The 27,946-nt window shown below is 41.8% G+C and overlaps 1 protein-coding gene across 1 annotated transcript in view; it reads left to right on the top strand.

The window, feature by feature from the left end:
* The window catches only part of sema6bb (sema domain, transmembrane domain (TM), and cytoplasmic domain, (semaphorin) 6Bb), a gene marked incomplete at its 3' end in the record, with an annotated part of 254,546 nt that overhangs the window by 149,985 nt on the left and 76,615 nt on the right, over positions 1–27,946 (top strand). Inside the window, exons 4-6 of the mRNA XM_083888120.1 lie at positions 8,095–8,155; positions 8,263–8,325; positions 25,449–25,547. Of these exons, the coding sequence (XP_083744246.1) occupies positions 8,095–8,155; positions 8,263–8,325; positions 25,449–25,547 (223 nt within the window). The remainder of the gene's footprint in view (positions 1–8,094; positions 8,156–8,262; positions 8,326–25,448; positions 25,548–27,946) is intronic.

The raw sequence follows: 27,946 nt of genomic DNA, 5'->3' as shown, positions 1-27,946 counted from the left end.
ACTTACCGTGGTTCATGATCGATAGTTCTTAAAGATGAATATAAAAAAACGGTCACGTTCGGAAACAGCGCCTCTAGTGGTGAGAGGATTATTACCCAAAAAAAGTACATTTATGATGATAACTTTGTGAATCCTGTTCCGATTTGAACCAAACTTCCTTGGATCGATGACAGTCCGACCCTGAACAAGTCTACATGAAAATATTTAATTTCGAAAACAGCGCCCCCTGGTGGAAACAGAAAGAATTTTATTTGCTATAAAATCTATCTTGTCCTAGAGCTTTTCTGCTATCACCTTCAAACTTGGCGAGGTCAATGTGGACGAGTTGAGGATCAAATGTTATTGAAAGCTTTCTAAAATGTTGCACGGCGTACGAGATAGGGGGCGCTAAAGTTGGCAAACATTCTGATTTGTAAAGACAGACAACGAAACACTTATAACTTTGCGATGGAGGATCCAATGTCCTTCCCTGGATTGATGCCTTGGAGTAGTCTATATGACAATATTCAATGTCTTAACAACGCCCCCTGGTGGCAGCAGACTATGCCATCTACTGTGCAACACAAAAGAAACTGGTATAACTTTGTAAATCCTGTTCCAATCTGAACCAAACTTCCTTGGATTGATGACAGTCTTACCCTGAAAAAGTCTATATGAAAATCTTCAATTTAAAAAACAGCGCCCCCTGGTTGCTGAATATAACATTACATATCACACTTTTTTATGCTGCTATAACAGGGATTGTTGTATCATCCTCATACGTGATATGTGGGACCACAAAACCGCTCCGACCATGTCAGCAACAGATGACTTCCTGACAGGAAGTGGATCCGCCGCAACAGGAAGTAGAATGTAACTTTGCCATCCATTGCCCGATCACCACGAAACATGATATGTGAGTCAATAGAACTTCCCTGAACATGTTAATGGACACGCCTTTGACCAAACAGGAAGTCAGCCATTTTAAACAGGAAGTCCCCTGTAACTTTACCGTACATTGATCAATCTGCACGGAACTTGACACGTGAGACCAGGAACCTATCCTGGACATGTCTGCAAAAGCTAAACTCCAAACAGGAAGTGGAACGCCAAAACAGGAAGTAGAATTTAACTTTGCCGTACGTTGCCCTATCTCCACAAAACATTATATGTGTGTCAAGGGAACTTCCCTGAACATGTTAATAGACACGCTCTGACCCAACAGGAAGTCAGCCATTTTAACAGGAAGTGCCCTCTAACTTTACTGTACATTGACCGCTCTGCATGGAACTTGGTATGTGAGGCCAGGGACCTATCCTGAACACGCAAACAATGTCCTCCCGACAGAAAGTGTAACGCACTTAACAGGAAATAATATATGACTTTACTCCACAGCCCAACATCCGCACGGACGGCACCAATTAGAACTACGACAGCAAGCAGCGAATGAACGAGAGACGAGATCAGGGCGCAAGCGACGAAGTGGGCGCGGATCGCGACGTAGCGTCAAGCTCGAACCCGTTAATACCGCTTGCGGTGCTAGTTATTATTATTATTCTTCACACAAAAAAAGTGCATTTTTGAAGGCCTAAACGTATCCCAAACCTCACGAATTTTCGGGACAACATCAGACCTCGCTGAAAATTTTGTAAAAAAGTGGTTCGGTGAATGTGCGTCAAAAAATGGAAGTGGGCGGGGCTTCAGACTGACGCAAAAAAGTGCTACTAGGTCAATTCCTGTCGGGAATAACGTACATGAACGAAACTTGGTACACACGTTCATTAGGTTGTGCCATGGGCAAAAGTCAATCACAAGTTTTCTGTGAAACCTACAGGAAGGCCGCCATCTTGGATTGAAGGCGAAAACGGAGGCGTTTTTGGCGAATTTACAGCATAACTTGCCGTAGATACCAAAATCTACAGTTTTTGAGCAATCACCTTCAAACTTGGCGAGGTCGATGTGGACCAGTTGAGGTACGATCTAATCTGAAAAGTTTTTTGAAATCTTGCATGGCGCACGAGATAGGTGGCGCCAAAGTTGGCAAAAATTCCAAATTTTCCCAACACGCAACGAAACGCTTATAACTTTGCGATGGAAGGTCAAGTCGGAGCCAAACTTGCCATGATTGATGATGGGTAGTTGCTGAAGACACCTATGCAAAAATGATCACGTTTGAAACCATCGCCTCCTGGTGGTGGAAGAGAATATACAAAAAAAAAGTTTATTTACGATTTCGGTAATAACTTTTACAGCGATTGTAAAAGTGTCACTCAAAATGACACTGAAACATTGAAAACACATGGTAGATGATGCGTGTTGAATATGACAGCGCATTCTTTAACGGTGTAGCAGCGTGGGCGGTGCAAAGTCGGATTTTTGCGACAAAAAAACAAACTCTTATAACTTTGCGAAACCTGGTCCAAACTGAACCAAACTTCCTTGGATTGATGTTCCTCCAGCCCTGACGACGTCTACATGAAAATATTCAATATCGAAAACAGCGCCCCCTGGTGGCAACAGAAAGAATTTTATTTGATATTAAATCTATCTTGTCCTAGAGCTTTTGTGCTATCACCTTCAAACTTGGCGAGGTTAATGTGGACGAGTTGAGGATCAAAAGTTAGTGAAAGCTTTCTAAAATGTCGCACGGCATACGAGCTAGGGGGCGCTAAAGTTGGCGATCATTCTGATGTTGACCAAATCTCTTATAACTTTGCATTGGAAGGTCAGATATGAACCAAACTTGCCGTGGTTCATGATCGATAGTTCTTAAAGATGAATATGAAAAAACGGTCACGTTCGAAAACAGCGCCTCTAGTGGTGAGAGGAATATTACCCAAAAAAAGTACATTTATGATGATAACTTTGTGAATCCTGTTCCGATTTGAACCAAACTTCCTTGGATCGATGACAGTCCGACCCTGAACAAGTCTACATGAAAATATTTAATTTCGAAAACGGCGCCCCCTGGTGGAAACAGAAAGAATTTTATTTGCTATAAAATCTATCTTGTCCTAGAGCTTTTATGCTATCACCTTCATACTTGGCGAGGTCAATGTGGACGAGTTGAGGATCAAATGTTATTGAAAGCTTTCTAAAATGTCGCACGGCGTACGAGATAGGGGGCGCTAAAGTTGGCAAACATTCTGATTTGTAAAGACAGACAACGAAACACTTATAACTTTGCGATGGAGGATCCAATGTCCTTCCCTGGATTGATGCCTTGGAGTAGTCTATATGACAATATTCAATGTCTTAACGACGCCCCCTGGTGGCAGCAGACTATGCCATCTACTGTGCAACACAAAAGAAACTGGTATAACTTTGTAAATCCTGTTCCAATCTGAACCAAACTTCCTTGGATTGATGACAGTCTGACCCTGAAAAAGTCTGTATGAAAATCTTCAATTTAAAAAACAGCGCCCCCTGGTTGCTGGATATAACATTACATATCACACTTTTTTATGCTGCTTTAACAGGGATTGTTGTATCATCCTCATACGTGATATGTGGGACCACAAAACCGCTCCGACCATGTCAGCAACAGATGACTTCCTGACAGGAAGTGGATCCGCCGCAACAGGAAGTAGAATGTAACTTTGCCATACATTGCCCGATCGCCACGAAACATGATATGTGAGTCAATAGAACTTCCCTGAACATGTTAATGGACACGCCTTTGACCAAACAGGAAGTCAGCCATTTTAAACAGGAAGTCCCCTGTAACTTTACCGTACATTGATCAATCTGCACGGAACTTGACACGTGAGACCAGGAACCTATCCTGGACATGTCTGCAAAAGCTAAACTCCAAACAGGAAGTGGAACGCCAAAACAGGAAGTAGAATTTAACTTTGCCGTACGTTGCCCTATCTCCACGAAACATTATATGTGTGTCAAGGGAACTTCCCTGAACATGTTAATGGACACGCTCTGACCCAACAGGAAGTCAGCCATTTTAACAGGAAGTGCCCTCTAACTTTACTGTACATTGACCGCTCTGCATGGAACTTGGTATGTGAGGCCAGGGACCTATCCTGAACACGCAAACAATGACCTCCCGACAGAAAGTGTAACGCACTTAACAGGAAATAATATAAGACTTTACTCCACAGCCCAACATCCGCACGGACGGCGCCAATTAGAACTACGACAGCAAGCAGCGAATGAACGAGAGACGAGATCAGGGCGCAAGCGACGAGGTGGGCGCGGGTCGCGACGTAGCGTCAAGCTCGAACCCGTTACCACCGCTTGCGGTGCTAGTTATTATTATTATTATTATTTTTATTTTTTTTAAGAGATACTACTAAACAGAGCGTTCTGAAAGGGCTGTTTTGGCAGGGTGATTGAACTGCTAAGGTGCTTCATCCTTGTATTTTGACCAAAGCATGTCACAGACATGTTCATTAGGACACCAGGGAACTAGTATAACTTGGAGAAATAGGATATAATGTGGGACCTTTAAAGTTACTACCTGCACTTGCTGGTCACAAAAGTGGAACTGCATAAGAGAGGATCTACTTCCATGCATACCCAGTGTACCTGAATGTTCACGAGATGTTTCTGTATGGACACAGTTTACCGAGGAGTTGAAAAACTTTAGTTTTCATCTGAGAAATGGAAATGTTATAATATGGATATATAACCTTATAGAGACAGCCAACCTTGCACAGACAGACAACTTTCCTGCATGACCTTTCGCTAAGCTTTTACATTTACATAAACTTGTACACGCACACATAAACAGACATGCTGCAGAGCACCATCCCCCCGGTCAAGGTAACGAGTTATCTCAATTGTTATGCCTTCATCCAGCCGAGCAGATTCTCCTGCTTACTACATTTGCAGACTCAATGAGGTTCAGTGCTGCTCGCACTAAACCTCAGCACAGAGAAGGCGAAGAGGAAGGAAAACTGAACTTTTCTATTGAGAAATTGACAGCTTTGGAGGTCTCTGACTTGACCTGAGTCTGCTTTTGTTTCAACGAATTGAAGAAAATTCATGAGCTAGTCAAGTTAGAAATGTAGGAAACGCTGACAGTTTCTCCGGAGTCTGTGTCAATTTTGTATCAAGACAGGTCAAAAACCGGGTGGAGTGGTTTAAGGAATAAGATCCAGGCACGTGCACGTGCACACAAATATGCAAAGGCTGGCGCGAGAGCAGGAGAGTGATTTGTAAGCCGAGGTGATTCTGGAAGTTATGCGCCAGTGAGTTCAGGTGTTTCAAGGCTGTGTTCACATCCCGCGAACAGAAAGAATAATGAAAACTTTAAATCTTAACACAGTTCACATGTTAGTCCCTGAATCCTAACTTCAAATCCACTGACACATACATAAACAAACAAAAGCACTCAGGCCACAAGCTTTGCATTATTTAACCAGAAGCAGACAAGAAATGGGATGGGGAGAGAAAATGAGAAGCAGCAGCATAAATAATTCCCCCTCTTCTTCTGCACTATCATAGTAAACCGCTGCTCGCTTGAAGGCCTGATGCTGTATTCATTATGTTGAGACGGGCACAAGGCTGAAGCAGCGTGGATGAGATTACGCCCCACAATCAGGCCCACTCCAGTGTCTGGAGAATGCTTGAACTCTGACCTGTTAAGCAAAGGACACGTCAAGCACATGTTTAGTGATTTTGTAATTCTCCCCCCACTCATTGTGCCATTGTTGTTGGTTTGTGAGGTTTGATTAAGAGCACGGATCTTCAAACAACAGGAAAAGCGATGAATTATTCAGGAGTAACCTGGTGGCACTCGGCCTACCTATGTCCTCCTCAAGTACACGTTCTCACTGCGCCGCAAATACAATAGAACCACTGGGAAATGAATAGCATAAGCACTCTTGCACAAGATCTCCGATTCCAAAGCTACAGCTAACTAAATCCCACTCAAACCTTACAGTCATTTGTGGATCTCAGTCATGTTTGTTTGCTAATTAGGGATTGGACGAAACCACTTTTTTTGTGTATGATAATATTGTATTGTAATATCACAACAACATATTTGTGCTGAGTCATTTCATTTGAGAAATAAACAGCCCAAACATGACTCAGCTAAAAAGCTTCTGCTGATTTTTACTTATATTTTTGTGTCTGTCTGTGCATAGTGAAGTATGTGATATAAAGGATTGTATCCTTTTTTAAACATTTTTATTTGTCTGATATCCAATCTAGTGATTTTGATTAGTATCTGACCGATACTGACCGATACTGATACTGATCGATGCCGATACTGACCGATGCCGATACTGACCGATACTGATACTGAAACCGACCGATACTGATACTGACCGATGTCGATACTGACCGATACCGACCGATGCCGATACTGACCGATACCTGCCCATCCCAATTGCTAATCTTAACTCGGTCTGTACTGTTGTGGTCAGGTGTTTTCATATAAATAACAGAGCAACACAGGAATGTCAGTATTGAAGTATTGACACTTTTTCTGTTGGGGGATAACAGCGAGGTGGTAGAGCGAGTCGTTTTTAAACTGGAAGTTGTGGGTTCGATTCCCAGCTCCACTCGTCTACATGCCGATGATGTGTCCCTGGACAAGATACTTAACCTCACATTGCTCCTGACAGCTTTGCTGGCAGAGTGTGATTAGGTATGAAATGTGATGATAGGAAAAATGTGCTGCACATAGATGAAAATGGGTGTGAATGTGTGAATGTCAAACCTGTAATGTAGAGCAGCTTTGACTCGAACAGTGCCATGTAAATACAGACCATTTAGACCACCTCCATCAATAAATTCAAATGTGTTATTTTGTGAATTTTCAGTGCGGCCATCAAGTACAGCAATCATCCTAAAAGTAAATAAATGAGTTCACACGGTTCTGACTAAGCCTATTATCTCCACATGAAGTCTCCTTGTGTTTCTCCGTATAGTGGCGTTTAAATCGCATGTCGCCCAACAACATTCCAGTGCTGCATACGGGGAGGGATTCATTTTATTTCAAGACCAAAACCAACTGCACGAGTAAAGTGAGACGACTGCATACAGGTTGGAGTGTGATTAGAAACACAAAGAAGTGCCATTGAAAAGTTTCAGAAGTGAATTTTGCTGCTAAGAAACCTGTTCTTTCAGCAGTTTGACAGGAAAAACACCACTTTCCCCTGCACTGCCAGTGTATCAACACAAATGCTTTCACGGTCAGGTCTGATAGTATTACTTGACAGAGCCTTGGAAGAGGGCAGCTTCTACATCGCTTCTATTTCCTGAGCTACACAGAGGCAGAATCATAACATATCGACAACAAAAATCACTACGTTTTGCAGAGGAAACAACAGAGAACCCTCCCAACACAGCTGGGAGCCAGAGCTGGATCAGAGATGCACTCGATATTTCTCCAATTAAAGTGCTATTGCAGATTTGCAGATTAGCCATTGCATTGGTGAAGACCAAGCTTCAGAGTCATCCCAACAGATGACAGATAAAGGCCTCGATCGGTGTGCAGACGTCAGCTGTTGCCTGCTTAGCCCAACTCTCATTAAGTGGGAATTTTTACTGGGACATTCAAGGTTATTGCAGTATTTAAACACCACGAATGTGAGTTTGGTGGCAGCTTTTAGACCACGTGCAGGCAGGCAGGCAGCGTGTGTTTGGGGTGTTTAAACATCGGTATAACAACTTGATTAAATCTCCCATTACTTTGAATAAGATGGATAAGCCAAATTCAGGGGCCTGGCAGTAAATTCAATCCAGACAGTCAAGTTTAATGAGCAGAGGCACAAGGCAAACGGGAAATATGAGATGTCATTATGCAGTCAGATTCTATTTCTCATATATCTGGGCAGAAATGGAACACATTGTAAAAAGCTGTTTCCTAATCTCTGCAGGTCTGCGGGACTTTAAAGGAATTAATGTCTCTAATATGCTCACGTTGCTTTAGCGGGATTATACACAAGGTGGAGCATTATTTATAAAACCACAAAGAGAGATTGAGTTTATACTGGAACATCTTTATTCAGTTTGTATTAAGTGTGTGCCTGGAGTTCATCCAAAAGAAAAGCTGCATCCAATTGCACCGAGCGGAGCAGTGCTTCTCCCTATAGAGCCTTCTTTTAGCTCAGTGTCTGCGGCCTGAACGCTCCTCTCTCTTTCCAGGGATGACCTTTTCCGCGTGGAGTTGGACATCGTTGCGGGAGACGAGATGTTCTACAGTAAGGTGAGCACCTTGCCGATCATGATGCTGCAAACAATTACTTTCCCACCACAGGTGAATGTAAATGAAGCTGACCAGCTGTGTGACTCTGTGTGCTCTTTAATGTACAGAAAAGAATCTGGGAGTCGAATAAGAACGACATCAGGATCTGCAGGATGAAGGGCAAGCATGAGGTAAGTCAGCCTTCCATCGTCTATTCCTTTTTCTCAGTTCCTCCCAATAAAATATAGTTTAGAAATAAACCGCATAATAATAGCATGAAAACAGCACATCACATCTGCATTGGTTGGTGTGTTTTTTTCTCTCTCCCTCTATTCATCTGACAAACAAGCAGTCATTTAATCCAGATTTGATTTCAGCAGCTTAGAAATAAGCTCCTCATAAGTGATAAGAAAACATCACTTGCCAAAGTGGAAAAAACAGCATTGTGTTGATTCTGAAGAGTTTTTTTTTTTTTTTTCATTTGCTGTAAATGTAAACTCTTAACTGTTTCTATTCATCTTTCAATACTTGTCAGGGTGAATGGTAAATGGCCTGTGTTTATTTAGTGCCTTTTCAGTGTTGGCGACAACTGAAAGGCGCCTTACAGTTTTGCCATTCATCCATTCACGCTTACATTCATACAGCAGATCTATATGCGCCGCTTTTTCTGAGACAAATCAATAATTCCTAATCACGCGGCCACGCGGCGCCAGCACGGCCACCAGTAGCAATGTGGGGTTAAATGTCTTTGGCATGTAGCAAAGTCGGGGATTGAACCCAGACTTTCAAGATTCAAGATAGTTTTATATTTGTCACATAATCAATCTTACACAGTGCAATGTGCAGTCAAATTCTTTGTTCCTGCTCCCAGGAGAATACAAATTAAAATTAAATATGAAAGAAGAAAGTAAAAACTTAAAGGGGACGTATTATACCCTATTTCTCCAAGTTAACCTAGTTCCCTGGTGTCCTAATGAACATGTCTGTGACATGCTTTGGTCAAAGGACGAAGCACCACAGCAGTTCAATCAACCTGCCAAAACTGCCCTGTTCAGAACGCTCGGTTTAGTAGTATCTCTTTAGGTTCACCTTAAAAAAAAAAAGTAAAATTAAACTTAACGGAAAGGAAATGACATCAGCCACAGAGGCTACTGGGAGCTATCAGCAGTTAGCATTTTGGAAAAGTGATCATTTGCAGGCTCTAGAATATAATAACATTTATCCACTGGACAGATAAATCCTCTGAGGCTGGAAGTTTGTGTAGAACTCTGTGCTGCACTGTGGAGCCAAGATTAGAACTTTTCTGCGGACTTCCGGTTTTTGGATACTGTTGCCCTCACCTGCGCTCTTGTGTGTTTTATGGATAAAGCTGAGCTCCACTCGACAACAATTAAAACGTTGATTTTGCATAATACTTCCCCTGCTCTACTACTGAGGTTCAAACATCCTTGTGGCAAACCTGTAAATGAATGGGAAATCAACCACAGATGCTGACATCAGACATATTCGTTGTGTTAGAAATGCTGTTGTTGCATGTTTATCTGCTAGTGAAACATACTCAAATGATGTTTACTCCATTACACAATCATAAACACCGCACGGGCTGCTTCATGGAAATTTGAGGTCATTGTCAGTACCTCATAAAACCACACTTTAGCTCCATTTCCACACAGAGGTACCCTAAAATAATGCTTAACCCTCAAAAAAAGCTTATTTTTTTTCAAATTGTGAGCGACAGTCCTGCCTGCAGAAGAGTGAGAGGCAGTGACTGTCATTGTCATCCAACCCCATCATCGGCTCATGCAGTACAGCAGTGTTTGTCACTTGTTTCACCATCAGGATTTAGGAATTCAGTTTGTGCCCTCGTAAAAACGCAGGTGGGCATTGGGAAACAGAAGCAGCGAGGGAGAGAGATGGGGGGGGGGGGTGAGATGTCCCACAGCAGAGAACCAGCAGCCCACGCCTGAATACCTCTAATGCGTGTGCATGTGTGTGTGTGTGTGTAGTGGGGGGTTGTTGTGGTAGACAGTGGAAACGTGCTCTGTCCCCTGAAGGAAGAGGGGGAAAAATGACTTATTTAACACACTGAGAGAACACCTGACATTAAATCTGTGTGAGACAGTGCCAGACAGGAACACAATGGAGAATAGAGGGACAGTGAGAAAAAAAGGAGAGAGGAGGACGAGGAGGTGGAGGAGGAGGAGGAGGAGGGGAGCGTTGGTCCCTGTTGGCCGGCCCTGAGGACAGCTGTGGGGCTGACTGAGATATGAAAGGTCTTCTTGCTCCTAATGAGTGTGCTGCCTGGTAATGCTGTGAGTCACACGGCAAATGTGAGCGAGATAAGAACACTGCCAGGTCGTCTCAGTCAGCTCTCTGGGCTCAGATTCATATGAAGGGATGAGCCAGTGTGTGTGTGTGTGTGTGTGTGTGTGTGTGTGTGTGTGTGTGTTACGACCTCAAACATAATCAAAAGGCTCAAATGAGGCTGTATCGCGTCGAGGACGTGCCCCGAAGATCAGCTGTGAAAGAGGAGATGTGCATTATATTGTATGTGTAAAAAACAACATTAGCATTTAAAACAGGTGGTGCAATCCTAGGTCAATGCATCGGTGAGTGCAGAAAGTTTCTGAAATACAGACACAAGGAGCAGTGCAAATAAAGTGTGTATTTTATCCTCTATAAATAGATTCTGCATGAATGGGATTGTTTGTGTAACTGCGTTTATGCAAGGTTTTCTTTTTTCCCCACGTTCACGAACGCAGCACGAGCTGTTGACATTCCGAATGGCGCGTCACGCAACGTCAACGACAGCGGGGATGTCAGCAGAGAATGGCGTGTAGAAGAGAAAAAAAAATGCGCCGTCATCTTTTAAATCCTCTCTGTGGGACAATTTTGGATTTAGCGTTGACTATGGCAGCGGCGGAGTGACAAAACGGGAAGGCACTTTCCCAAGTCAGAAAAGGTAATAATCTCTGAATAGAACATGTAGAACAGCAACAGCAACATAGAACAACAAGACTGTGAACATCACAAATATAGTCATTTTGTTTACATAATATAGTTTACAAGACGTTTTTGAGAGCGGTACTGGGGCTTTTTAGTTTTCACTAACGTTGGGCTTTTCCGACACATACCGCAGCTGCGGCTCATTGTCTTCGACTAACTCTGCTGACAAACAGTGTTGAAGTGCTATACGAGCTGCATTATTCAGTGGTTGGCACAGTGGGTGACACAACACACCCAAAACACCAACTCAAGACATAAAGAGAACTTGTGGGCCACAAATGAAAATTTAATTTGTGGAATAAACTGACCACACCATTGTAATCAGAGAGGCCAGTATTTCAATTTAATATGTTTCCTTAGTCTCAGATGACACAGCTTGGTCATTTCACGACTTAATGTTCTGCATTTCTTACATCATGTGAATGGGTGGATAATCACTTGCACTGACTGACTGAATATTCAATAATAAAAAAGAGGCATAATTGTGTGGCTTAAATGAATGCAAACGCATAACAGAAGCTCTTACACACATGTAGGTGGATAATCCTCGTCTCCATCACCTGTGCTGTATATGGTCATAAATATTCATGAGTTCAGTTGCCTCTTTAAACCTCTCTCCTACACATACATGAACACAATTAAATGGAATCCCCACTAACATCAGTCAGGAAATCATTTCTTTGGTGTATTTTCCACACCTCTCTCCCCTCCCTCACTCACCTGCTCTTCACACTCTAACTCTCCTTCACTTCACCTCCTGAAAAATGTTCTGCTTGGGGGGTTGGTTATATGTCAGATGTGGTGCATTCACCACCTCATAATAGGTTTTCTAATTAAATATTTCTGCTTGGTTGATCACAAAGGACACAGTACTTTCCCTAATTAGGCAAAAAAAAATTAAAAAAAAATTCAATATCCTAATTTTTCCGCCCTTTCTATTCTCTGGTGTTGACCACATGATTGTTGGTGAACGAAACAGTCGGCCCGGCTGTCACTCACTCTGCGTATTCTTGTCATATTCTTCTTTGTCCTTTGCTTTCCGCTGTCTCCTTATCTATGCCATGTTTGCCATTTTCATTGTCTCCCTCTGTCATTTCCTCCCCTTCTTTCTCCCCTTTTCCCTGCTCTCCTCCAGTGAAAGTCCAAACACACACTTTAGCTTTTCCCCTGTGGTGGCTGTGTGTGAAGCCGTGGCAGCCTGGCATTCTCATGCAAACAAAGGCAATGCCATATTTTAGAGAGCTTTTTGGGCGGCACTTAATTGATTGTTTGATCAATATTTGGTTGATCTTGCTCTCGGGAGTGTTTTCAGTCATCCGACCCAAATCCATTCTCTGGGTTGGACCGTCAGATTTAGTTTCACAGCCCTTTTGTGGCAAATTTCTAAACTCCGCCCATTCCTCACCTTCTCTGATGCTGAAAAACTCGTCCACGCCCTGATCTCCTCCAGGCTTGATTACTGTAACAGCCTGCTCATCGGTATACCCAACAAACACCTTCAGAAACTTCAATTCATTCAGAACTGTGCTGCCCGAACTCTGATGAAAACCCGCAAATACGACCACATCACCCCCATTCTTCAGAACCTACACTGGCTTCCCATAACCTCAAGAATCCAATACAAAATCGCCCTCATCACCCACCTTTGCATCTACAGCAACGCCCCACAATACCTCAAAGACCTCCTTACCCCTCACTCATCCACCCGTAACCTCCGGTCCCAAAGTACCAACCTCCTCCATCAGCCCCGCACACGACTCCGCACCATGGGAGACCGAGCCTTCTGCTCCACTGCCCCCCACATCTGGAACTCCCTCCCTGAACACCTACGACAACCCCAGTCTGTCGATGCCTTTAAAAAAGGGCTTAAAACATTTCTTTTCGAACAGGCTTTCCTAGGTCGTTCCTAGATGTTTTTATTTTCTTTTCTGCACTTTCTTCTCCTCCTTTAGCTATTCTTTCTTCTGCTGATTTTAATCGTGTCTGATTTTAATCGTGTCTGATTTTTCTCTTAGTCTTTTGTTTATTTTGTTTTTTGGTTTCTGTAGCACTTTGAGATAACTTTATGAAAAGTGCTTTACAAATAAAATGTATTATTATTATTATTATTATTAAATTAATCCATTTGTAACATAAACACCTGGTCCATTTTTTTTTTTTTTTTAAATATCTCACCTTTACCTTTTGTTTGTGAGGTATCTTATTCCCCTAACCTTGGCTTTGACTATAGTTTGACTTATTTTACATTTAATTCTAGATTTCCTCCACTTAAGAAGATTATCACAGTCACATCGTGTGCAAGATGACCAAAGAGGCAAAAATGCACCTGCTGGAAAACAGTGTAATAGCACTTTTCTGAGTATTTGTTTCCTTTATCATCTAAAATTACACACACACTCTCTGGAAACACTTGAGTTTAAAACACTTTATCTGTAATTAACAACAATTAACAATTATTACACGTTTATTATAGTGCACAATATCAAGGTGCATTGTTCACTTGACAAGTGCATAATAAATTGTGTATTATAAATTATGTATATGTGTTATGCCTCTATAAGGCATTAATATTAACCTCTTATAGTCTTTTTTAATGTTGTCTTTTATTGGACATGAATATCATATGATGAGTGTTTATAATATTAACACTCTTTAACGTCTACCTAACAGTAAACATCTTATTTAAGGTATATATAGTTTATACTGAACATATAGTCTAATTATAGTCTATATTACTGTTAATAAACACCTATATACTGTTTATAACAAGTATTTGAGCTGTCCACAAACTCCCTACAAGAGTTAAAAGCATTTATATACATTTGTTAATTCTGACTTTTTAATAGCTTTTAGTAATAGCTTATTTCAAGGACGTCTAAATAAAGTGTTTTCTTCTCTCCCCCTAATTACTCGTGATACTTGTCAGCGTTTCTTTTGGAGTATGATTGGCTGTCAGTGTTGAGAGAAAGGCACTGTATCCACATTTGAAGTCATTATCAGGGTTTGTCACAAATTTGGCGTCGCAGAGGTTTAGAGGAGATGACTAAACCGCGTTTTTATTCTCGGTGTGCTTAAAGGCAGGATATAAACGGCCCATTTCAGAGACGCGTTTTGATGAATCTCTTCAAATCCTCTTTACGTCCTGACAGCTATGAATAAATGACAAGCGCTAACAACAAAAACAAATATGATAAATGTCATCTGGGGAGACGGTCGGGCTGTAAAAAAGCTCATCCGATCATTTCATCCCATCTCAGATGAAATAGTTAGACAGCATACACCTGTCTGTCAACCTGAGTTTGTGTTTACCTACACATACTACACAAGACGCTGTATCCTTACAGTAATTGATGCAGTGATCATAGTTACATGCTTTTAAAATATATTTACTGAGCTATCAACGGATGAAAAAAAAAACTAATTTATGTCACATTTTGAAATTCATTAATCTACATTAATCGCAATTAAAAGTTTGCTATTCTTCTAATGAGTAATTTAATGAATAATCAGCCAGTGTGTATTTCAGACACGATTGTTTAATTATATCTATATTTTGAGACACATAACTCCAAATTGGACAATGTAATTTCAAAGAAACTCTGGTCGATCAAGTGCCAACCAGGTCATCTTAAAATAAAGGTTCAAAATGGATGACTGCCATCCAACAAGAAGAGACAGCCACACAGCGTAGGTGTCCAAATAGAAGTCGCCAGGCAGCTGCCAGCATATTAAGGACAAAGGATCGAAACCTTCCAGTCATTGTCAATAAACTGTGCCGTGACAACCCAGGTAACTTTTGTTTTATCGATGTTTCCGTCGATCAGCTTCTTAAAATGAAACCTTCCGCCCATCAATCCCTCGCCGCTCTCCATCTTCAGCTACTATCTCTCTGTCTCTCTTATCTGACTGACTGCAGGCAAGTGACTGTTGTCGGAGGTCAGCGCACACCAGAAGAAGCCAGGAGCTGTTAAATAATTTTATATATAGTGAGGGAGAGAGGGCTTATTATTATGAGGCGCCGATTGTAAAGTTGCGCATGCTAAAATAAACAACTTTTTGCCACATTTAGGAAAAAAACATGTGTAAAAAACATGTGAATTTTTTAAATGTTAGTTTTTACCAGATTTACAGCAATATTTGTGAATTTTGTGATATTTACCTCTCTTCTGAAAATATAATTTCAATGTTTAATCTGAATAAAAAAATCAAAATGTTAAATGTTAAATATAAATATAATTGTTAAATCTAAATGCTTAATATAAATATAAATCTAAATGTTTCGTTTGAAACTAAATATTTAGCTAATATGCAAATTCACACTGCCGGTAACTGGATGTACCAAAATAAAAGCTCGAGGAGGTCAGGATGTGTTTATACAATCAAATAACGAATTAAAACCACCGTAGTGCGGGAAATAAACTTGAACATACACTATCCTGATAATAACTACCTAAAATAACCACTGTGTGTTATTTACCGCCACTGCGGTTTTCTCTGCAGAGTGGTTTGGATTCACTCAGGTTATCGTCAAGGATTAAAAGTCAGTGTGTGTGTGTGTGTGTGTGTGTGTGTGTGGTCACCAGGGATTGGACGTCAGTTTACCCTATGATCTGTAGCTCTTGCTGCAGGTCAGCTCCACCGCTGAGACCGCCACATGGCTGATCGGCCCCAAACGATTCTCCAGGCCCTCTCTCCCAGTCTCTCTCGCTCTCTCTCTCTCCTCGGGTGTCTGATGTTTGTTTGAGGCCTGTGGTGTTTTCAGTCAGAATTACCATCAAACATAGACAGAGGGAATGCAGATTAGCTTTATCGCGCTGAGTAAGACCGTTGCACCCAGAACGGCAGACATTGCTGCTAATTTGGTACCACTGTTAATTTCTCCTCCGCCCACATCCGCACGAAACAAACACACACTTTTTCCTCCTGTCACATAGAGAGTCACTCGGGGATTTTTTTTCTGGATATGACAGACCTGTTGTTAATGAATTGGGAACAAGACCCGCCAATTTTTTTGTGTGTGTATTGTGTGTCAGTATAATGAGTGTGTGTGTGTGTGTGTGGGAGAGTTCTGGCTCAACGGTGGCTCTTGGCAGAGCAACGCTCTCCTCTCCCCGGTCGCTAACATCAGGGGATCAGCCAGGCGTGTAATGGAAAGTGGAGATTTAGAGGAGCAGCTTGCTAAATATGACCCCCTCATGTCCTTCTTTAGATGCCTCCCCATTGTATGACTGTTGTTGGCAGAGCAGGTCATCGCGATAACTTATTATATTTTATTCGATTACATAAAAAAAGGCTGCGGCTGCTCCTTAAGCAAGGGAATGAGTTTATGCGTGAAGCGATTTTTGTGATGTGATCAGACGAAAACGCCGGGAATGTTAAGTGTAGCCGACAGTAAAACACCACCTTCATTATGTTATAGGAAAAAAAGCCCCGTCATCGTCATTAAAGCAAACACTTGAGCGCAGGCTTAGGCCAAATGAAATCATCTCAATCTAAAGGCTGCCTTTCCGGACAAGAGATGAGAAGCAGATGCAGGAGGCGGAGGAGGAGCCTCCTCAGGTTTAATAGTGTCTGACTGTTGCAGGTTGTTTGGAGCAGATGTGTTGTAGCTACAGTGAACTTGTCAGTCCTCTGAACTGAGTTATCACTCAGTGATTTAGGACGGGGTTTTTTATAAATGGAAAATGTGTGTGCGTGTGCGAAAAATTACAAAAGCAAGGAATGCACTGCCTTGATCAGCATGAGGAGCACTATGAGACTGGTGAACATCTGCCTCGAGAGCAAGGAGAGTTCGACTACTTTGTGTCTGGTTCATAATCTGGAGTGATTAGAATAAACTGACATCATCTCCAGAGAATCACGAGTTCTCTTGAATTTCCATTAGGGGGCGTCTCCACTAGGGCTGTAAAGTCAAAGTCGAGTGGTCGACTAATTGGTCGACACGCTCTGGCTCGACCAAAATTGTGATTGGTCGAGTTTTTTTTTTTTTTAATTATTATAATTTTTTTATGGAAAATTTCATTAGGAGGAAAGTACCAAGTCTAATAGGGGTGTTTTAGAGCACCTGTGTTTCGCAGGTAACAGTCCGTATTCAGAGAACTCCCCCCTTGTTTTCCACAATATTGGTTTAGTCCAGCTCAGTGGGTTGTTGTCGCTCCGTGGCTCATGAGCGACAGACAGATTAGCGTTGCCATTAATTAGACAGGAATTTTGAGCTTTTCATTTGAGGCTACAGTCAGTCCTCCTGTCACATCCATGTCAAAGACATCAGCAGTGTGGCAGCATTTTTCAAAAGTAGATGACACTAAAAAAGTGGAATGCAAACTTTGCAAGCAACAGTTTGCTTTTCACAGCTCTACTACAAACATGACATATCATTTAAAAACGGTGAGCTAAGGTAGCTCCGTCTGTTTTGAGTATGAACATATCAGAATCATTAGCATATTTCAATGTTTTAATCTAATAATCGTTGATTGGTTTTATAACTGCAGGCACACCTGCCCGCAACAGCAGCAGCGTCCCGCGGCCCGATTAGTCAATTTTTAGTCGAAATTTCAGGGCTTTATTCGTCCAAGAGTTTCTTTGGTTGATTACAGCCCTAGTCTCCACTCGTTTGTATGTGAATGAATATGAATTCTCACTGCTTCACAAAACCATTCAAAAATGGGAATTTTTTTATGACCAGTGGGAATGTGGTATAAGTAGCAGAAAATGACCCGACATGTCATTTCATTACTTGAGTAAACAATTTCTGAGTTTATGGTCTCAATTAGGGCTCCTTTTTTTTTTAGTCAAACCATTCATAGTGCTGCAATATTAACTGCAAAGTAGTTAAAGTATCAGCTGCGCTTATTTCCCTGACGTGCTGTTGCTTGGTCCCCTGCTCATTTTCCAAGGCGCTCGCCATTTAAATGACTGTTAATACACACAGGTATACGTTACACAGCCCAGCCAATGTGACAAAACCTGTCCCAAAAACATAAAAAATAAGATATATCATCTGCTTTTTGTGTGGTCAGCTGTTCTGGCTGCAGCACAGGGAGACAGAAAGTCACACAGAACATCATGTTCCTTACGTGCTCTTATATCGTGAGCAGATTTAAATCATGGCATTATGAATCAGTGCAGAGTCACATCTGCTATCTCAGCTTCAGCTGCTATTGTGACAAGAACACACTCACTGTGTGAACCCACTGAACCAACCTGTCCATCTTCAATTATCACTAAAAAGAAGGGGAAAGAAAAAGGTGTCAAGAAACTGTTATCTACTATGTATGATCCACTGTGATGGGTGAGAAAATGAGTTTGACTGCAGTGGATGTGACAAGACGGTGAATCTGCCGTGCTGCAATAATTGGGACAGCCTTTAGTCTCAGTCAAGTTTCAGGTCTTGGTCAATACGGCATGATTTTGTAAATTATGTTCCTGCAGGGTTTGCTTCATGGTGTGGCTACGGCGTGATTAATGTTGGTCCTCAGTCTGAGGATGATCCACCCACTCATTAAATATCATCTTCTTATCTACGGAGCTCCCCCTACAATTTCGGAGTGCATATTTTATGACACCATTGTAAACATCTCTCCTGGACATGTGCATTTGTTTTTAACGGAACTGGCGAACTCTTCCTCGCTACCTCCAACACCAATTTTCAGCTCTGCCATGATGAAGATCTAACGCTAACTAGTGTTGTGTCGGTCATGAGTGATTCGTTCGAAAGTACGAATCATTTGAGTGAACGAACTGACTGGGATCACTTCATGAACTTCCTTTCTTAGTTCAGTTGAGCTCAGCAGCGATCGTGGCGGGCTGGGAGTGGAACTGCCGCGTTCTGTGAATCACTCGTGAAGTCGTTCGCCGACGCCGTCACTCACTCGTGAATCTTCGGCAAACGCCGCCAGCCAACGTGCGCTGAGCAGGGAGGGAGTGACTAGTAAGAAGAACTGTGTCTGCCGTGCTGCTGTGATTTGTTTGCGCTGCCAGTCACTGACTCAGTCATGATTTGCGAACAAACTGACACACAGAGAGCTGGTGAACTGTGGCTGAGGAACGAACTGACACACAGAGAGCTGTGGCTGAGGACATGAATCTCGTCCGCGCTGGAGGTGAGCCACGTAGCAGGGCACTGGGCTCCTGCTTAGCACTGAACGATTCGGTGAACAAATCTTTTGAACCAATCATTTTAATGAACTGATTCAAATGATTCAGTACACTCAAATGAACTGCCGATCCCATCACTAACTCTAGCTATCACTGCCTTGCTAAGCGAAGTAATTTGCGTTTCTTTCGAAAAACCATGACTTCACAAGACCTCCTGATTCTGAGGACTCCAGGTTGCCGGCCCTGAATTTGCAAAGCTATTTTTCACGCTAACGGACAGAAGAGGGAGTGGAGACAGCCCCCAATCTCCCAGCAACGACATTTAACCATCGCAATGACTCTGACGCTGCTTAATTTGGGTTAAAAAAACAAGATGGTGCTGGACAAATTAAAAGACTAGAGGCTTCAGATGATGTCATGGTGGACTGCTAATTCATAAAGTCTGTATATGAAGATTCACACTTGGTCACAGACACTCATATGCATGCGTGCGTGCTCCCGAGCCTCTCCTCCGTCTTCTTAAAATGTCTCCCATCCAATCGCAAATATGTCCATATTCGCAATGAGGTGCATGCTCCTGTGTAACTCATCTGTGCTGCAGATTAATATTTTAGAGCCCAGGCAGCTTTGCCACTGTCGCTAAAGGGAGCAGGAGGAGAAGGAGAAAGAGGAGGAGGAGGTGGGCTGCAGTAGTCTGGGTTTAGGAAAAGCTTGCCAGCCCGCACAGGTGGTGTTTTGTCTGGATTCTGCCCAGAGAGAGGGGAAGAGGAGGAGGAGGTGGAGGAGGAGGCATCAGGACAAACAGCATTTTCATTTATATATAAAAGTTTAATTTAGTGATTCACCGCTTGATCCTTTCTAATTAGTGTGTTTTTTTTTATTGTGGATACCACAGTAAAACCTGATTCCTGCTGACTGAATTATTAGACTTAAATAAAGACAGACTCATACCTGGAAAAGCCAATTTGCATGTTGGAACCCGATGACAAGGGGTAATGAAATGCATGCATGCAGCGGGGGGCGGGTTCCTGACGATGCCTGTAAAGCGCAAATGGAAATCATGGCTCACTATCTGACATGTCGGAAAGGATACAAGTCTTGTTTTTTATCATGAAATGTTTCATTTAATATGTGCGAGCGCTGCCAATTGCCTACATTTGTGCAGCGGTTTGGCTCTTGGAAGTATTTACTGGGCTCTCTCTGAGACGCTGGCAGTGGGACAGGGTTGTTATTAGAAGTGCTTCATCTGGCTTTGTGATTACAGCTCTGACCAAGCTGACAGGCTGCAACCCCGCCGACAAACAGCATGCAAATGACTCGCACACAGACGAGCGCGCATCTGTGCTGTGATGCAGAGATAAACACACAAACACACACACACACACACACACACACACGTATAAGACACGTGATGCACACTGCCACTCCTAAATTTTGTCACATATAAATTTACACTTGACACACGCCTTGCACCTGCACACACACACATGAAAACACATCCTCTCTTCTGTTTTTTTGCCCCCTGCTGAAAAATGAGAACCCTGCAGGGAACGAAGTGGGAAGGTGGAAAGGATGTGTGTGGGGGTGCAGGAGGTGTGGGGTTAGAGCATCTGGGATAACACTTACTCGTCTCTCATGTCACTGCTTTGCTTCTGATCTCTTACACGAACACACGCACAAAGTACGCACAGAGTCTTTCCACAAACCCACTATCACCACCACCACAGACGCTTTAACTCAAGCCCCGAACTCTTTCCAGTGACATCAGAGGGGTTAGTGGTCTCCAAGTAAATCTAGTGTCATGTGGTGTGTGTGTGTGTGTTTTCCAGGTATTAGTCATGTTGTGGGCAGAGGCGATTCTAGAGTCTGTAGGGGCCCTAAACAAAAATTCCCAGGGGGCCCTTCCAACCAGTGTTCATCACCATTATGTTATAAATGATCTGACACCAATGAACAATGTATGTTCAAAATATTTTTTTTTTTCGAAATGAATGAAATAACATGGAAAAACCTTGTAATTAAAAAGTATGAATGTAAAGAACAATAAAATACTGTAAATAGCTTTTAAAAAACTATATAAACTTAGTAAAAAAAAATACTTCCACTGTAAAGAACCCACATTATAAAACAATATAAATATATAGAGCAATAAAATACTGTAAATAACTGAAAAAAACATATATAAACTGAGTAAAATATATATGCATTACACTGTTAATAATCCTCTTCATTTTCCAACTTGCAGAATGATAACTTCACAGAGGTTAACGTGAGGTGAGGCCCCTTTAGGGAGGTTTCCTACTGAGATGTCATTGCAAATCGCCCATTGTTGTTTAAGGGGACGGGGAGGCGGCTGGTCACTGCACATTTCAGTAAAAACAGCCCTCATTGTCAGAGGGCCCCCTATCAGCTCGGGGCCCCAAGCAGTTGCCTGCCTTGCCTGTTCACTTGCTGCGCTTCTGGTTGTGGGGACCTAAATTCACAACATGAACATTAGTCATTTGTTAGGACAAAAATCAAGTCTCCATAATGTATATTTTTACATTTTAAGGTGAAGAAGTGAGCTTGGGTGAGGTCAGTCGTAGTTATGGTGAAGGTTAGAGTTTGTCTCTCCAGGAAATTTATTTAAAGTCCTCTAAAGTAATTGAAACCAGACTGGGAGACTGATTACAATGCAGAGGTGTTGAAACTGGCTGCTGTTTAGTGTCCACCACCCATGCTGTACTGTACATCACCACTCACTCCACACTCCCTCATTCACACAGGTGGCAGACGCTGCAAAAACAAGCTGCTGTCGATACCTTTTTGCTTGTAAAGTCAAAGGTCGTGGCTGGAATTTGGGTCGGATACTTACACAGAAAACAAACGCAAAACAAAAACATGCCTCCCGCTGCTCCACATTCACTGACTTGTTGACATCGCAGCTTCCCCCGAGGTCCTAAGATAATCGTGCTCAGTGGCAGATCGAGCCGTCTTTCAATTTGAAGGTTGTTGGTTTGATTCAGCGCTCCGCTAGTCTACATGCCGACGTGTCCTTGGGCAAGACACTTAACCCCACGTTGGTCCTGACGGAATACGGTGAATACGTATAATATGAAGTGAAAAAAGTGCTTTTGAGTGGTTATCAAGACTAAAGCGCTAAATAAATACAAACCATTTACAGAAACTGTAAATATGTTAATTTCTTTCTGACCTTCCTGTTGTTATTTTTTTACAACAAAAAAAACACTTAATTTGTTTCGTCAGGCTGAAAACTCCCCCACATAAACAACCTGCAAAGAAATAATTAGAAAAGAAAAACTCCCCACATCGCATTTATATTTAGATTTGTTGTGCTATATTTTATTTATTTCAAATCCTGACACATTTTAATGAAACTATTTAATATATACAGTATGTATCTCAGTATGTATGCTTCTTTAATGTCATATACAGGGTGATATTTGTTTTTTCTTCTAACAGTGACAATAAAGCTCTTATCTATTTAAACCTATACTCATTAAGTCGGAGGTCATCCGGCTCTCGATGCTTCAAATAAAATGCTCTCAAAGCAAACAAACAAAAGAATCCCTGGAAACACATCAATGCACACAATCATATTTCATAATTTGCTTCCTTTGCATCCGCAAAACATAAACATTGATAGGAGTTCGGTAAACACAAACAAAATGTTATGTCCGTGGTGGTCGTCCAGTAGTTATCCACAACCATGGTATTCTTTTTGCCCGAGGGAAACAGGCAGGTTTTGAACGGACACTTGATATAAGTAAAAGATGTCGTCTCTGGATAAAGAACGTGACGCCAATGCAACCCTTTATTTCAGTTATATGTGAGGAAAGGGTTAAGGATCTTGATCATCTGTCTCAGAATCTTCTACAAAACAGCAGGATGTCCACTCTGTAAACGATGGCTCCATTTGAAGGTTGAATAATGGGAATTAAGAGGAATAAACTGGAAATATTCAAAACCGAAGGTTGGTAACTTAAATAGAGTTGGTAATTAATATTTTGCAGCTAAAACAACCTGATTTAATGCAAATCCAGAGCCCAAGGTCTACATAAAGGCAAGTATCCTCATAATTCACATTAATTCCCAAAAATTCCCATAATTTCCCAAAATTTCCATTGAAAGTTTTCAAAATTCCTGATCTTAAGTTCCCATGGAAAGGTTCTGGAAGTTTTCCTTGAATTTCCCAACCATTAATGCAACCATAATTTGCAGTAAAATGGCTTCTCAGTGACTCACATCACTCGCTTCTTCCTCAGCTCCACCGTTTCATCCACATATGTCGCGTTTCTCAAAGTCAAAGTAAAGCAGCTCTTTCCAAGTCAGGTCCTGTAAAGATCAGTGTGGAGGACACATAAATGGAACAGGCTTTGCGACTGTGCATCATTCATCATTGAGACGTTTCCATCAAACAAAACATGCATGTGCAAAAGGGTTGCGGGTTCTTATGCTGCACAACAACCCTCTGTGAGAAGTACTTTGTAGAATTTGAAGCGTCCCGCACTTTGGAACAGTCCCACAGCGGGTAAACTCAGCCGTTTGAGGATCCCTCCTTGACTTTGAGAAACATCTATGGTCTCCTGTGGTTTGCAGAACTTGAGGCTTCCAAATGGCAGTTCGCAACCCGATGGGTGACGATACCGCGTTTGACTTTGAAGAGTAAACGTACCAGAACGGGTTCAGGGCACGCGCTGGCTATCTGTCACACACTGTCCTGACTGACGTGATCTAAACAGAGCCAGCGCTGATGTGATCAGTAACACCTGTGATTTCGCTGCTGCTGCTGTGTGTGTGTGTGTGTGCCCATTGTATGTTACTGCCTTAGCAAATATACGCTAAAAAACCACAGTCACGCATGTTTAAAAAACAACAAACACACCTCATGTGTGTAATTCAAGGTAGTGGATTGACGAAAAAGGGTAAAATTTGCTAGGTTTCAACAAATGTATAATATATCCGACACTGTGGCTTTGAAGCAGCCATTAAGTCGTGTAATGTTTCCATCTTTCCACACACGTGTAAGTGGAGAAAACATCCTTTTTCAACATTAATTTGACAATGTGCAACACAGAAAAAGACAAATCAATGAAAATGTTTCCAGGTGTAATGGTAAATTCAATTTCTTTTTCTCAGAGCTACAGCTGCCCAACACCCTCTTCCTAACACAATATATCAGGTCCTTTTGTGTATTCACATTAGGATGTCTAGACTAGCACCTAACTAAAACATCTGCAGGATATCTCGGTGGGGAGTCGGCCCCGATTCCTGCCGTAGACAAAGGGGTGTGAAAGCACGGCCTGGAGAGGCAGACCCCTTCCCAGACAAAGAGATCTGAAAGGGATGTTCCCCAGGTATAAATGTTTCGGGCTCACTATGCTCTGGGTCTTTCTCCAGCTGCGACCACTCGTGCAGATTGACCTTTTCTTTGCAAAGAAAATAAAACGTTGTCGGCCGACACAAGTCTCTATTTCATTCTTCTCCAGTAGCAGAGAATTTCCACAACACAGGCGAAACCTAATAAGTTACTTATTTTCACCCTGATATTTAATGATAAATTCTACAATGTCACACTTGTTGTTTTCTCCATCTCGATTTTCCTGTGTTTTCTTAAGTTGTGTTGAGCTCTCAGGACCACCGTACGTACGCCTGCTGCTCATTTAAAAATGTACTGCTTGATTAAAGTAGTTAGTTTAGTTGAGCTTTCTTTCAACAAATGTATAATATATCCGACACTGGGGCTTTGAAGCAGCCATTAAGTCACGTAATGTTTCTTCTTGTAAACTGTGACTTTTGGCTTATTTAGTTATGAGATGAGCATCATGAAGTTAGACGCCTCACGGTGGTGGAATTAGTCTCAAGTCTGCCGCTTGTTTTGAAATCCAGAGGCTGGTGTGGATTTACCGCCTGTCAATCAGCAGCAGCTGTGTGTGTGTGTGTGCATGTGTGTGAAGGAGGGTAGACACTTAAAGTCTCTGTGGGCATGCGTTCAGGCTGTATCAGAGTGATTGACAGCGTTAATGGCGTAATAATTCTACACATCAGGCAACTGAAAAGCTTCATTTCACAGAACAGGCGGGATAATCAGTCTCTGAAAAATAAACTTACTTCTTTCCTCCTCTATTCACTCGTTTTCTGTCATTTTATTTGCCTTTATTTGCTTCACTTTTACCCGTCCTGAATACTAAACCTCTCCTCTCTCCTGCAGGACGAATGCCGTAACTTCATGAAGGTGCTGCTGAGCAGACGAGGAGGCCTGTTTGTGTGCGGGACCAACGCCTTTAATCCGCTCTGTGCCAACTACACTGTGAGTTAACATCGATCACACTCTCACACCTGCTCGCCCACTTTTTAATGTTCACTCTTCCAACTGGTTTGACATCACTAGTCCAGTTGCCATTAAGCAAACACGCGACGAGTCGCGAGATCGCCGCAGAAAGAATTAAGCAAGCCACGACTTGAAGAGTAAACATAGAGCGCCCGCCGCTGTTGACATATGGCGGTGTTTTGTTTGCTGCATCTATTATTGTCACAGTATTTGCTTTTTGTGCTAAGTTGAGAAATATTGCGGTTTACTCATCAGTAGACTCATACATCCTCTTCACCCACTGCGTCTGTCATTTTGGCTGATGCCACTATTTTCATTACAGGGAAGCTGTGGTGATGTTTCAGTCATGTGCTTTCAAAACATCATCCCCCTCGTTCGCTTTAATCAGTTTCCATTGCACTTTTTCGCCATTTTTATCGATGTGTAACGACTTTAATGCAATGTTTATACTAATGAGTTTTTAAATATCTGCGTTTACCTCTTTCCGCACATGTGTAAGTGGCGAAAAACGTCCTTTTTCGACATTAATTTGACAACGTGCGACACAGAAAAATACAACTGTTTTCAGGCGAAACCTGAAAAATTCAAAGTGTCCATGGTTAGCTGGTTATTGCTCTTATTAAAAAGATAGTTTTTACTTATTTTCCCACTGATATTTAAAGGTGCCATATGTAAGAATGTGGCCAAAAAACGGTTACTACATTCAAATTCAAAATACCGAGGTCTTTTAGGTTTCGTTTTCTAACGTAACTGGCAACCCGTGGTTGCTCGGCAGCTGAGACTCTACTGACTGCAATGATTGGTAGATGGCGGTAGGTGGCGCTACATGCCAAAACATGATTTCAAAACATAAACATGATTTGCAGTCTGCAAATGTATGCAAATATTTTGGCTGTACTGTTGTTGTTGGTGAGTTCAGATTGTTATATGAACATTATTCCTAAGTCTATGTGACATATTACATAATGCACCTTTAATGAGAAATTAAAAACACTTAAATCCATCTCGATTTCCCTAAGTTGCATTGCAATGAGCTCTCAGGGCCACTGTATGCACGCCCGCCTGCTGCCCATTTAAAAATGTGCAGCTTGATTAAAGTTGTTAGTTCAGCACTCGAGCTAATGTTTGACTCTGTCTTCAGTAGTAATTTATCCTGGCTGTCTGGCACCTCCAGTGCCTCGTCTCGTTTGCCTGAGATACAACACTCTGCTGTTTCCTGGAGGTTAAACTTTGTGGCCCGGAGAGCGTTTTTTTAATCAATGAGAGTCCGTGGAAGAGGAGGCTGCTCAGAGACAAAGATGTGACTTTTTTGACTGCTTTGTTTTCATTTGTTAGCGGGCAAAAAAAATATTAATAGCAGTTCCACAATTTGATGCGGTCATGATCTACAAGATTTGACGTGGATTCTAAAAAAGCCTCCTGGTGTCATTAGAAGACTCATCATGTGTTGAATTCCGGATTTATTAAACATGATCAAAAACTGTTTCCCAATATATATTACAGCTGTTTAAAATGCTTGAGTAAAACACACATTTGCCAACTTACGCACCATTTACTCTCATCATAGATTTGATATTAAAACCAAATTTAGGGGCATTTTAAGCCTGTTGTGCCACTGTGATATGCTGATGATGATCATGATTTGCTTTAAAGTGTACTCTTCATCCTTTTGTTTCCCCTTCAATAAGAATAACGACTTAAGTCACAGTCCTAAAAACAGAATTCCTATTCAATGAGTCAACCGTTCAGGTCATGCCCTAATGTATCTTGTTACAGAGATAGTTCACATTTTTTTGTTTGTTTTAAGTGTAGATATACGAGACACTGTCTGCACTGATAACGTGGCTGCCAGCAGGGATGCGAAGGACATTTATGTTTTAGCCACTTAACAAAACTCTCACCTCTTAAAATCAACACCTGCTTCAGTCTGTGACATCATTAAAACATCTGAATAAAGAATTTCAAACACAGACATCGTAACACGTTTGAACTTGGAGGACTTTGGTGTGGAAAAGTGTGCGCTTTGAAAAAGGCTAATGGTCAGAAGAAAATATCGTAGACTTAAGTAGATGAAGATTTCCTGAGGCTTAAAGGTTTTCCTTTGTGTCTCTGCTGGCAGCCACATTTTCAGCCAAAGAAGCCCCTGAACTATTGCTTTAAGACTTTTTTAGCAATTGCAAACAAGAGTGGTCCTCTTAGAAAATGAATGAGCGCTGTGACTCAGCAACAACTGGACATGATATCACTCGTGGCCATTGAGTAGAATAGAATAGGAAAATGGAAAACATACAACACAAGACACACAAGATGGTTGCTGTATCGGTGACGTGCAACATAACAATCAATATAATAAAATACATTTGCCGTTAAATGCTGGG

Source organism: Microchirus variegatus (assembly GCF_963457635.1).
Source record: "Microchirus variegatus genome assembly, chromosome: 4".
Lineage (NCBI taxonomy): Eukaryota > Metazoa > Chordata > Actinopteri > Pleuronectiformes > Soleidae > Microchirus > Microchirus variegatus.
This window is presented reverse-complemented; position numbering and strand designations above follow the sequence as displayed.